General features: G+C 31.3%; 1 protein-coding gene across 1 annotated transcript; it reads right to left on the bottom strand.

Annotated features, from left to right (window-relative positions):
- Window positions 1-3,927: 3,927 nt before the first annotated feature.
- Window positions 3,928-12,803, bottom strand: LOC135927590 (torsin-1A-like). Its single transcript, XM_065463676.1, has 6 exons — window positions 12,570-12,803; window positions 12,387-12,527; window positions 12,221-12,345; window positions 12,001-12,176; window positions 6,721-6,845; window positions 3,928-5,044 (listed from the first exon to the last, which is right to left on the bottom strand). The coding sequence occupies exons 1-6, from the start codon at window positions 12,763-12,765 to the stop codon at window positions 4,743-4,745; spliced, it is 1,065 nt and encodes a 354-aa protein (XP_065319748.1). The 5' UTR covers window positions 12,766-12,803; the 3' UTR covers window positions 3,928-4,742.
- Window positions 12,804-14,306: the final 1,503 nt, after the last annotated feature.

Here is a 14,306-nt window from a genome sequence, read left to right as displayed (position 1 = left end):
GATATTTAATAATAAAAAATTCAGCTGTGCTTTTTAAGTTTTTGAGGATTCAAATTCTGTCTGAGATCGTAAAAAATTTAAAAAAAAACTATTTGAAAGGACTTGTACAATTATAAAAATTTAAAAAAGTATAACCTGAAATAATAACTAAAAATGCTATTCTTTGTTAATATTACGCCAATTTATGGATATTAAATCACTTTTGTAAAAGTGTAATTACCGGAAGACGATAATCAACCTCCCCCGTTGATACGTCCGAATGCTAGCGCTGCCTCAGACACGCCGTCTTTCTTGTCCGAGGACTCCGGGATTCCCTAGTGGTGGACACCTAGTCCACTATCCGCCTCCTTACCCTCAAGCACCTCCGTGAGCGACGACTCGGCTATGTCTATCATCGTGGAATTAGATAACTCTATCTATAGTACGGATGATTCTGGTGTGCCCCAGGTGGGTTCCACTGCTGCTCCCGATTTTACCGGCATCCTGGCTGGCATCAATCGCCCTGGTATTCGTGGAATCTTCACAGACGCGCAGCTGGATGCCCTCCCAACCCTGAATATTAGCACCGTGAGGCTCTCCGAGGGACCCCTCATGTCCGGCTTAATTAGAAGAGTCGCTAGACGCGGTTTTCAACCCCGACTGGACCACCTCAAGATCAACAATAATAATAACAACTTTTTCCGTCACACCGGTCCAGTCGGGGTCCATAGGAAGTATCGAGACATAATAAGACAGCTCCTAGATGCGGATATCATCGAGCCCTCTGACTCCCCATCGCAGATATGCTCCCCGCTTTACGTCATACCCAAATCCGACGGATCGCCCAGGGTTATCAGCGACTTCTCCCAAGTCTTCAAGAAATTCCTCCATTATCCCTTCAAGCTTAAATCAATACCATTAATGTCCACCAAATTGGACCAAGCCAAATATGCTTGCAAAATCGACATCCGTTCGGCTTTCTTTTCTATTTCCCTCGCGAGAAGTGTCCGAAAATTCTTCGGAATAAGATTCGATAACTCCAATTACGCATATAAAGTCCTGCCGCTGGGCGCTTCCTTTAGTCCCTACTGCTTACAATCCATTATATTGGACGCTTGCGCAAAAACTGTCAGGAGAGCTAATTACAATGTCTACCTGGATGACATCTTAATTTATGGCGAAAACGAGTTTGATGTCAAATGGCCGACACGATCCCTTCGATGTACATGGTGGGGTCTACAAATAGCCCCCGAAAAGTCAGTTCTCGACCCAACGGACAAGATCACTTACCTGGGCATACCCATCGATCTCACACCAAAAACCATCCAGGCTGATACTGCTACTAGAAGGCGCCTCGAAAAATGTCTATCGATATTCCGCAGACATTCTTACCAGCACCTGGAGCTGGGACGCGACCTAGCTGCTAAAGTCCTCGGAGTGGTCAACCAATACGCTTATACGATCACCGGCATGTCGAGGTTATTTTCCGTTACTATATCACTATGAACAACTCCTCGCTCACGCCGGTCACTGATACTTACCTAGCTTTTCGGAAAGCAAGCATTATAATAGAGACCATGAAAGAGCCACTAGCACTCCGATATTATGCTAACACCCCTGTCTACACGGATGCTTCCAACTCCCATATCGGCATTTGCTTTTGGGATTCAGAATTTAAGTCAATATTCTATAATGAAGCTTGTCTACTATTTAACGTTCCATCCCATGCCATTGCCCACATCAACGCCAAAGAAGTTCTAGCTGTAGGAATGGGTGAAATCTTAGCCCTGAGCAGTGGACAACGCCCCATGATATTCACCGACTCCACGGTCACATATTATTCCTTCAAAAAAGGAGGCTCGCGATCCCCATCGATAGAGATAGTTATTACACAAATACTACAGAAGATCGGCCTCGTGAACTTTACTAGCTTATCCCAGAATATCCAATGGATTCCATTGAAGGATAATCCTGACCCTCTCGGACATGGATGGCTCAACGAGAACACCTAGATTTATTCGGTGACCAAATTCTCACGGGCCAAATTACTCTTCAACAAGAAGAAACCTCCCTATTCGGTGAGGAATCCTCCATCAGTACCCCCTCGATCATCTCAAATGTTCCTAGCATGGACACTATGATAACCTATCACTGGGACGATATATCAATTAACTCATTAGACCTGCTAACCAATTAAATCAAAATATCATCAAAACAATATAAGCCTCAGAACGAATCCTCTCTTCTTTATTATTTATTTATATAAATACCTTATTATATCAGCTTAATATCCATTATTGTTTTCCTTTATATTTGTGATATAAAATTTTGATTTAATAAAGCCTTAAGGATGCCAAAGCCATAAAGGCCAAGGCATCCAGTTACATCCAACTTTTCCGAAAATAGGGGAAAGTTGAAAGGATGTAACGGCGAAGCCGTCATTATCGACCATTCCTAAATATGAAATATTATCATGCTTCTTTATCCTTATATTTAAAATTTTATTAATTGTCCTTGGAATATTATTTTAAACATTGAAATAATTATTATTACATGCACTAATATGACGAAAGACTGTTTTAAGAACGATACCTTTTGTTTGAAAAACTTTGTAGAGTTCATGCATAAAATTTATCTCCTCGGTATAAATAAATTTTTATAAATTTAACCTTATCTAACATACTTATTATTTAATTATTTTTACCCAATAACAATAAAATCATAGAAATTATAACAAAGGTTGGTCAAAGCAACAATTTTATCTTCTATGAGTTTTAACCCAAAATATGGATTAGTATTGAAATAAAAGCATTTTAACAGGTAATAGTTTGACCAAAAATTATAATTAATAAGCTCAGTATTTTAATGTTGAAAAGCCAACCCAACCGGATTAGTCACAATGTTATTGTTGTGAGACAGAACTGATCCTACTCCATGTTGAGAAATGTTAAGCAGCTAGAATTTTAGGATTATAATGTTTTTTTTTAAATAATTTATTATTTATTCTCTGTCCATTTCCATGACACATTCTTCCTTAAAAGCTTATACGAGGGAGCGGCGATAGTGTAAAAATTGTTTATAAATTTATAATAATTAATTATTATTGACAAAAACTTGTAATTCCTTGACGCCTTTTGGTAAAGGTGTAACTGCAAATTCAAGGAAGGTCTCTTTAAAATTTTATTGTTCTTCGATTTTTTAAATTTGTTTAATATAATTGGTAAACTAGTCATAATTTTTTTAAAAATGTGACGACTTCAAATTACTTTTTAAGGTAATTTTACATTAATAATCTCAATAAATACATTTTAATATTTATTTATTACATCATATAATTAATGTTTAAAGAAGGAAAGGGTAGTAAAGGACTCTGCGCCCATGTTTTAAAATTTTAATAAGTTATTAGTGTAGTTGGGTAATGGCTAAATTTTGGCTCAATCTTCAATCGGCTGCCGTAAAAAATCCATTAAAAATAAGGCGTTTTAATTTACAATAGTTTACCCAAAGCTATTTTTATTAAAAAAACCTCGAGGCTAAAATGATAGTTTTCGGCTAAAAATATATTAATCACCCAACTATAGTTATTAAAAATTATAATTTTTAGCCGTTTTATCAGGGCCCATAAAATGAACTAAACCTAGTTAATGGCAGAAAAAACCTTAACTATCACTTCGGTCTTCGTTTTCTCCAAAAGGGGAGCTAAGAGATAGTTGGGGAAAAAATAAACTCGCACTCCAAGAACCTTTTTTAGGCTGATATCTGTAAATAAAGCTGAATTGATGGATTATCTAACTATTAATTTCCAGAGAGCAAACAACCTTAGGCTTTTTAATGGGTTAAGAATTATATTTTATTAATTATTTAAAAAAAGGTATAATTTTATATGACTATTGAGCAAAAGTAACATGATAATATATTTTGTAACTATATAAAAATATCTATTAAAAAAAATAATACATATTATCTGCAGTTAATTTATAAAATACTGTGTAACACATTTAAATCTTTCGATATTATTAATTAATATTTTTATAAAAAAAACAAATATATAATTTCTAAAATTAAATAATTAGAGTTTGATTAGTAAAATAAAATCAGCTGTAAAAAAAATTAATAGTTTTAAAATTGTCACTCTAATTTCTTCTTACATAAAATTAAAATAATTGATATTAAAGCATGGTCGATTTTATGATGTTTTCGATGGATGGGCCAATAGGAAATTTAGATAACATTTGAATACAGTAAAAACGAAAGGATATTTTTTGTATCGTGAAATAATTTTGGTTAAAAAAAATGTATTACTTTACTTATGAGTATATAAATATTTTTTCCGGTAAATTTGACCAAAAAATATTTTTCATCGCTATAGTTGTTGTTAAACGGCTCGTTTTGAGTCGGTATTTCAAAACGCCCAACTCAATATTTTAGCCAGAAAATTATTGTCTGTATGCCTAAGACCTTTGTTCCTTCCATGAGTAAAATCTTCAGGCATGCGTAATATTTTTCTAGATGAAATATTAAGTTAGCCGTTTTTTAAAAATCGGCTCAAAACAAGCCTTTTAACAAAACCATTGCTGGCCATTATTGGCCGTATACATGTATAACAATAGCTAAAATAATTAAAAAAAACTTTTTGCTAAGGCAGGGGGTGGGTGCTGATTATTGTCGTATGCCTTAATAATGGTTACTTAATTGTTTATAATTCAAATCCTTAAAATGTTTCCAAAATCCAAAAGCATCATCCTAAATTATAACTCTCGATTTCAATTTTTCTTCCAGTCCAGTCCCATGTACAGAAAGTCCAATTTTTGGGGGATCCTCTTGCACCCGGAGGTAGAGTAGATGGACAGGTTAGGCGGGTAATAAGTTAATTCGTTGGCAACGGACTCGATTAGCTGTTCAATCTGTTCCGGTTTCGCCGAGTTGAATGTGCCCCTTCGGCCCGCCGTTTTTCGATCGAGGGCGTCGCGAACGCAAAGTTTAACGTGAGACCGCTCTAGGGGTAGGAATGGTACGTAAAGGTCAATCAGGTAGTGGTCGATAAGCGAACTTCGTTGTAGTCCACCTTTGAAAAAAATACGGATAATCCATTAAGATTAAAAGGAGGCGAAAATAATTAATATACTAAGAGAAGGGAAGGAGATAGACAAGTATAAAGGCAATATTTTGACTATTAATACGTGATACGTGACGGGGAAATAATTACAAACTAAGAAAATATTTTAAATTTATCATGATACTTTTAGAGCCAAAACCTAGACAAACATTAGGTCTTTGACCATATCTAATATATACCAAATCAAGTAGCCAACACCGGCCTTGGCCCATAAGTAGCTTTCTTTTATTATATCCAGGTTTATACAATTTCTCGGCATTAGACTATATATAGATTATCAAATCGATTCTCAAATTCTCAATATCAATATAGCGTAAAACAATTCCATACCGAAGTTTATATGAGTAAGGTTTGGCAATCAAGTCCCATTTACTTGATTTTAGTTATAATCTTTGGTTAACCAAAATAAAATGTTTAATTCGAAAAAAAAACTACCTCTAACTCTAAGTATTAGAGAATAAACATATATTTAATAAATTTCTGTATATTTATGTCAGGAAATGTCGACACGCTATAAAGTGTTAATTGTAATCCACGCGTCAAAAAAATGTAGTAAAGGATTTAACGTGTGTTTTATATTTTACGAGCAAGAGCTATTTCGATATCACTGAAAACACAGTAGACGGGATCTGAAGCGGATAGTTGTATATTTCAAAATGAAAGTAGATAGACTATAGCATGAAAGCATAGAAAGGTATTTGAAGGAAACAGGTTGAAAATAAAAATTCATATATTCCGATTTTTTTAAATTTTCTAATGAGAATACACACAAAAATAAATGAATACTTTTGCTTTACAAAATTCGTCTAAAATAACTGTTTTAAGAATTCCTTTCACGAACTTAGTCACGTGATGTTGAAGAAGAATTTGTGAGCCAAGTTCGGTGCAGGTAGTGTTATCGGATGAGTAAGGGCAGCGTTAACTAGCAAAAGTTTGAAAAAAATCATGTGGAGAAAGTTAGGTGAGGTATGCATTAGCGGCGCCATCTCAACGTATTATTTGGGATCGAATTAGCGGGTAGAATGAATGTGGTGGGAATCGCGAGGATATGGTTACGAAAGAACGAATCATGATAGGGGGAGGTTCGAAAATGAAAGATGGAGATCGCGAGCTATGAACTGAGTGCGATTCGCAGATAAAATGGATGCTTGAAATAAAGGAAAGGGGTAAAGACCGAGCGAGATAGGAAAGCTAATTGTGGCGCGCCATCAATATTTGGCTAACAAAATTCAAATTTTATCAAGAACAATTTATTTTAATTGCTTCATTGAAAAATGGTAGAGGGGTGTCGGGCCCACTGTCGGTTCCCAAATTTTGGATCCAATGGGGCTTCGTGACCAAAGTAACTCGAATCAGTGCAAAAGCATTCAAAAATAAAGGACCAATAGATAACGGGTTAGGTATTAGTTTCGGGGGCAAAAGCAATAAGCACGCATTTGAATATTTTATATTTCCGACAGAGTCCAGTTTTTAACATCTGCAGAGCTCTGGTTGCTATATAATTTATATAAATGATTAAAAAAAATAACTTAATAACCTTTTTGTAATCCATATTTTGTTCAATTAGGCGTTATTATATAAAAGTTTTTTAAGGGTAAAAATTAGATACAAACATTTTTATTTACCCTTTTGATTGAAGGCCTTTTGGCTGATGATATCGTTAAAATGTTCCCGCGTCATTGATTCACGACTTTTGCCCTTATCCCAAAATTCGAGAGCGATTTTCGATATCTCGTTCCCTCCTACATTGCTAGAGCAAAAATTTAATAAGCTTTTTTTAAAAATAGTCGTGAATAGAATGTTTTTATATTTTATCATATTTTTAAAAAACATTCAAAGTTATTTGAAATAACAAGTTAAATTTAATAATTATAAAATAGTATATATATCAATGACATATATAATACCTAGTGACTATTCATTCAATAATATGCATTTTTTAGCGTCGTTAAAAGCAAATTAGCTGGACCCCTCACTATTTGGTAACACATATATTAATTATTCTCATGTTAAAAACTATGATAACGTACTTCCTTATTATCTCGATGATCCAGTAATTCTTTATAAAGTTTTCACCAGATATAGGAATAAATTAGGCTCTCGTTTAAAATTTTAATAATGATTAGTGTAACCAAGATGGCGTCTCCAGCTGATTTGCATTGATGTAACTTTTAATGAATGAATCGTTAGTCTAGGTATTATATATGTCATTGTTATATATATAGACAAGAATTGTTTTGACGAACTATTTCTAGATATAAAAGAGAAGTAATACAAAAAATTTAAAGATTATTGAAGGTTGTCAGATTTGGACGACAGTAAATTGCTATTTTTGAATAAAAAGGGGACCAAATGTGATCTATGTATGGACGAGCTCACGTTATTGAACGACACCCGTAAATGCGTTTAAATCTAGAAACACGAGAGTGTTACAGCATTTTCAAAATAGGATAGATTCTAAGGGTGTACCGATGCCAGGAGGCCAATACAATATCATATCCGATTTTGTATTCTGCAAACATGCTAATCCTCTCAATTTTTAACGCACAACATCCAGTGTCGCAAAATTGTTCCATTTGCGTCGATTTTTTTTTAAAAAAAACGACTAGCTTACCATTTTACCCAGTAAAAAATATTAAGCAAGCCCGAAGAATTGGCTCATAGATGGCACAAAGGTTTGGACATCCTTTAGCGAAATCTCGCGGTTTATTGTAATATCTTTTTTTGGTAAAAATATTGAGTTAGCCGTTTCTAAAAAATAGGCTCAAATGAGGCGATTTTTCATCATATAGCTTACATACATACATCTACTCATCTCACATACTTTTTAATGGTATAAATGAAATAATTTAACTATACCATAACATAAATCATTTAGATACATTATTAAATGATCAGTTATAGTTTCTTCTTATTCTTTATTATGTATATGGTCCCGCAGTCGTGGGGTTTGTTTTGATAAGTTTCTTCCATCTTGATCGAGTAAGGGCCATGTCCGGATTTATCTTCTTAGTCATCATAACTTTGTCTACTTGCCCTTTCCACGTAACACAAGGTCGTCCTCTTCCTCTCTTCCCCGGCACCTCCATGTCCAATACTTTTCGATTTACATCATTCATCTCCCTTCTTAGTATATGACCATACCACCTTAACCGATTTTCGTTTATCAAGTCCGCCATAGGTTTAATACCCATTTTTGCTCTGAGACATTCATTCGTCATATGGTCAAGTTTAGTATACCCCAAGCTCCAAGGAACTTATGAATATTGCTTATGACATGGATATCCTTCCCGATATTGAGCCAAACATAAGTATGGTCGAACTCTTTCAGGAGGATGAAGTTAGGACGGAAATGAACAAGATGCAAAAAGGAAAAGTTAATGGCCCAGATGGAATTTCTATGGAAGCATGGGTCGTATGCCGAGAAGAAGGAGTCAAGACCATGACGAACCTCTTTAACAAGTTATTGGGAGAAGAACGAATTCCTAATCATTGGAGAGCAAGCATGATTATACCCTTATTCAAAGGCAAAGGAGACCCTCAGGAGTGTGGTAATTACAGAGGTATCAAGCTAACTTGTCCATTCCTTGAAACTAATGTAAAGGATCTTAGTAACAAGGCTGAAGAACGAGGTGGAAATATCGGCTAAACAATTTGAATTTGTGGCCGGAAAATCCACAATCGATCCGATCTTCGCACTAAGACAAATGATGGATAAATATGGAGAAAAGAAAAGAAATCTACATATGGTCTTTATTGACTTGAAGAAAGCTTATGACACGATCCCTCGCGATTTAATATGGTGGTGCTTGAGAAAACAAAATATCCCATTTAAAGTAACCAAAAGTAGACAGGTTTACATACCTAGAATCGATGCTACATCAAGAGGGAGGTTGCACAAAAGAAGTCAATGCACGGATCCAAAAAGGATGGCTTAAATGGCGAAGTATATCCGGTGTAATATTCGACAAGAAGATGCCAATATGGTTGGAAAAGCAAAGCTACAAATCCATTGTAAGACCGGTGTTACTCTATGGAAATGAAACATGGGCATTAAACGCTACGGAAGAAAAGTTATTACAAACCACGGAGATGAGAATGATACGGTGGAGCTTGGGGTATACTAAACTCGACCATAGAAAATAGGTTAAGGTGGTATGGTCATATAATAAGAAGGGAGACGAATGATGTAAATCGAAAAGTGGACATGGAGGTGCCGGGGAAAAGAGGAAGAGGACGACCTAGTGTTAAGTGGAAAGGTCAAGTAGAAGATAAATCCGAACATGGCCCTTACTCGACCAAGATGTAAAAAACTTATCAAAACAAACCTATAGTTTGTATTTGTGAATCTTTTTTTATTTGATAAATCACTTTATTTATAATAATAATATTCCAGTATATTTACAAGATGCAAAAATATTATCAAATTTGAAATATATATTTTTTAAAAAGATTAAAAAGCCATTTTATAGGATCGGATCGGAAAATTTTTATATTATTGGTCAACATCACCAATTCTTTAGAATTTTACAAGGCAGATTGTAATAGGAATTTAATACAAGAATATTTGGTCAGATTTTTCAATATTCAGTTACAAAAGGAATTGATTTTTTTTATTGAATAAATAAATAATTTTAAGTGTAAAAAAAATTATATGGGTAATTACATTTTTTTCAATTACTTTTTTTCTGATGCTGAAATTTGATCCTAAATCCTTGAAGGATAATGAAAGCTTACCAAAGGAGGTTAAGGTAGTAGATATTATTGGGATAAGATGCAATCTTCTGATATTTCTGAATATTTGTAAATTTTATGTTGTTCTTTTTGCTCAAGTAGGTTTGGAGTTTGATTGGATAAAACTAAAGAATCTATAAAAGAATAGTCCCAAACAAGAAATTGGCCCTGTTCTATGGGATCAGGATGATTCCATCAGGTTGCTTTCCATCAGATCTAAAAGGTCCTGATGGTTCAAGATAGTGGGTATTTTGCAATGCTCACTGGACCAAGGAATTGCATTGGGTGTGCCTGAGGTTCGCCTTTTGCATGATCTGCAATGTAAACTCTGTCTTCCTTTGCAGTCTATGTGGATTCCGCAGCCACGAGGAAAGGCTATAGTACAATTTAGACAGATTCCTATAGCGTGGGTTAGTTCATTGTTGGTTAGTTAAAATTGAAGATTTATGGAAGTAATAACTTCAAAAATTTATGTCCGGATCCAATAAGTAAAGAAGTGAAGAGAGAATGATCTGTTGGGAGCATGCTGGATAAGCCAAGTATGCTCGAACTGACCTATTCCAATTGGATTCGGGTGATGGGGCATCATCAATGCATGTCCTCCATATCAGGTTAGCATCATCTAAGGAAAAGGTTTAATTAGGTGAATATGAACAACACTAATGGTCGGGGGTTTACATAATTTCTCTTGGATGCTCTTAAATACCTTTTGTTGAAAATCTTATAAAAAAATAAGAGAAATTATTATTGCTTTAAAACTGCAGATATTGAATTTGAGTTAGATGCAGATCAAAGAAAATGGCAAAGTACAATAGATCTAACAACAGATATGCTAAATATTAATTACTCTGATCTATACTCTGAAACCCTTTTTCAATTGCTATTCCAGTGTTGATAATAATGCCATAGATATGAAAACGTCAAAATTAAATATCCCAACCAGATGACATAATATATTAATTATACTTGAAAGCATATCTGGAGCAAATAAAAATTTGATTACACTATCTCAAATTATAAATCAGATCTAGCAGTAGAAATATTACCTTTTCTTTTAATATTTTAAGAGTTATACAGCCCATCTTAAACTTGGCATCACTTTTTATAAGTGAAATTGAAACAAATTTAATAGCTAAGAAATCATTTCCCTAAAAGAAAATATGCTGTAAAATCTTGAGTTACAATTTCCAATTTGTGATCTGCAAGTAATAATATATATAGGTAAATTCGTTTATTTAATTTTTTTTTCAAGAAATAATCTACATTTGGTTTCTATTGTAGACCAAAGATTTCAAAAAATTGTACAAAATTATTCAGTGGCTAATTTATTATAACACAGAGTATGATGATATTTAGAGTAGTAAATAAAGCGATTATATTAAATTCAAATTATTTGTCAAAATTAGCAATTAAACATTAAACTATGATTCCACTTTAAATGATTTAGAATCTCATATTCTTTTTGGAAAACGCCAAACAATTCTAAAGAGAGGATATAACTTCCTAATTTATCCATATCTAAAAAAAAATTCTTTGTGCTTCAGCAAATGACAGACTTAGCGAAAGTAGTTTCTCTACCGCCAAATTGACTGATTTTATGGAGATTATCATTATGTCCAGAAAATTTATATAAAATTATTTTTATATATGATAATTATAAAAACAAAATTTAGAATTTGTGATAAGTTTTCTCAATAAAGATATAAAAATATACTGAGATATCTGTAGTGTAGTGTATATTTTAATTTAATTTTTCTTAAAAAAATTAATTAGCATATAAAAAAACATATGTTATAAATAAATTTATAACAGTGATCATATGATGCTGTCTTAAGTTGACAGTGGCTAAAAATCGGACTGCTGGCTGCCAATTGGATTTTTGAAACTAATGCCACCTACATTTATATGTCTAGGTATGTTCTATTATTAAAAAGTTTGAGATGATTAGTTGTATTTAGTGATGATACAAAGTCACTTTTTGCGCACTATTTTAAAAATTGCTAACTCTATGTTTTAGGCAAAAAAATATTGCCTAAATATTGTTGAATATGTGTTTTACAAACCACAAATTTTTTTCTAAAATTATTACCTTAACCAATTATTGTATATTTCATTTTTTATAATATAACATTTTTGTTTTTAAAAAAAAAAAATTTATATAAGATATAAACCTGATAAATATATAGATATTTTTCCTAAAATCTATTCCATCAACTAATGGATGGTAATCTAAAAATGGTTTAATAGCATCGGTTAGATCAGATGACATGAAATCCATTTCATCTATAATAAATAATTGATGAGGACACCTTGTTGTATTTCCTTTTATCCAGTTTCTAATTTGATCCTAAAAAATATGCTTTTATTCAATAAATTTAGACATATTAATACAATATATAATTGTGTCAGTGATTCATGAGCAAAATGAAGAGATGCAATCCATAAATGAACATATTTACTATTCATACCTAATTTATATAAGCTTTTAGCAATTAGTTGGCTGGTGTATGTTTTTCCTTGTACATAAAAAATATAATATATGTATTTAAAAATTTACCATTTCCAGTCCATCCATGGATAGATATTACTAAAGGTTTCTCTGGATTTTTATTGATAATATGCGAATAAATTGCTTTATATACTAAGTCAATCGCAATGTGTTGCCCATATATTTTTGTTTTTAAATCATTATGTAGTTCTATTGATAAGAAAATATAATGAATTTAATAATAATTATCACCAGCTGTACTATGTGGTATCCATTTTTCATTACAGCATTCATAGTTATTAGTCAAGCACTTTAATTTATCAATACTATGATAAACTATTGAGGATGTGGCAATAAGAGCTCCAGACATTGCCACAACACTTGATATGGGTTCAAACGCATTTGAATTTGAAATAAAATGCAAAAATAAAATAAAATAAAATTTCATGAAAATAGGTTCGATACTCTTAAAAATATCAAAAAGACAAATAAGCTAAAATGGCTGTCAAAATGGCCCCTATAAGTTTGAAGCGAGAGATTTATATCAGACATTTACAGATTAGATAATTTTTTCTATTTTATTTAATGGAGTTCCTAATAGGAAAAGAGATTAACATATTCCCAATAGTTATTAAAAATCTAGAAAAAAATTAAAATATGAATAAATCTGATATTTATAGGAATAATAAGTATAAATCTCTACGATAAAAATTTTATTAATGGAGTTCCTAGTAGGAAAAGAGATTAACATATTCCCATTAATCATTAATGAGTAAATCTGATATTTATAGGAATAATAAGTATAAATCTCTACGATAAAAATCTTATTAATGGAGTTCCTAGTAGGAAAAGAGATTAACATATTACCATTAATCATTAGAAATCTAAAAATATTTTAATTAAATATTTATTATGTTAATAATATTAATTATTATATTATAATTAAATCATATTAAATATTATAATTATATATTACTAAAATTTATAATTATTTATTACTAAAATTTATAATAATACAATTTATATATTTTTATTTATATTAAATTAATTTAATTACTTTAAATATTATATTAATAATATATTATGTTAAATATTACAATTTATTAAAATTTATATTAATACAATTTATATATTTTTCTTTATATAAAATTAATTTAATTACTTTAAATATTATATTAATAATTTATTATGTTAAATATTACAATTATATATTTATTAAAATTTATATTAAATGATTTTATTTTTAATTATATAATTATATTAAATATTTAATTAAGGTATTTATTAAAATTTATAATGATATTAATTTAATATTAATAAAATTTTTATCGTAGAAATTTATACTTATTATTCCTATCAATATCAGATTTACTCATATTTTAATTCTTTTTAGATTTCTATTGATTAATGGGAATATGTTAATCTCTTTTCCTACTCCCATTAATAAAATTTTAATCGTAGAGATTTATACTTATTATTCCTATAAATATCAGATTTACTCATATTTTAATTTTTTTCTAGATTTCTAATGATTAATGGGAATATGTTAATTTCTTTTCCTACTAGGAACTCCATTAATAAAATTTTTATCGTAGAGATTTATACTTATTATTCCTATAAATATCAGATTTACTCATATTTTAATTTTTTTCTAGATTTTTAATGATTAATGGGAATATGTTAATCTCTTTTCCTACTAGGAACCCATTAGTAAAATTTTTATCGTAAAGATTTATACTTATTATTCCTATAAATATCAGATTTACTCATATTTTAATTTTTTTTTCTAGATTTCTAATGATTAATGGGAATATGTTAATCTCTTTTCCTACTAAGAACTCCATTAATAAAATTTTTATTATAGGGATTTATACTTGTTATCCCTATAAATATGAGATTTATATTGTTAGAGGTTTCTAGTCACTTATCTTACTAGGAAATCTATTTATCATACGTATTTATTCATTCTGATTACTTAGATATTACTTA

This window comes from Gordionus sp. m RMFG-2023, chromosome 3 (assembly GCF_954871325.1).
Source record: "Gordionus sp. m RMFG-2023 chromosome 3, tfGorSpeb1-WG-v2, whole genome shotgun sequence".
NCBI classification, from domain to species: Eukaryota; Metazoa; Nematomorpha; class Gordioida; order Chordodea; family Parachordodidae; genus Gordionus; species Gordionus sp. m RMFG-2023.
The sequence above is the reverse complement of the archived record's forward strand: the minus strand, read 5'-3'. Positions and strand labels throughout refer to the sequence as shown.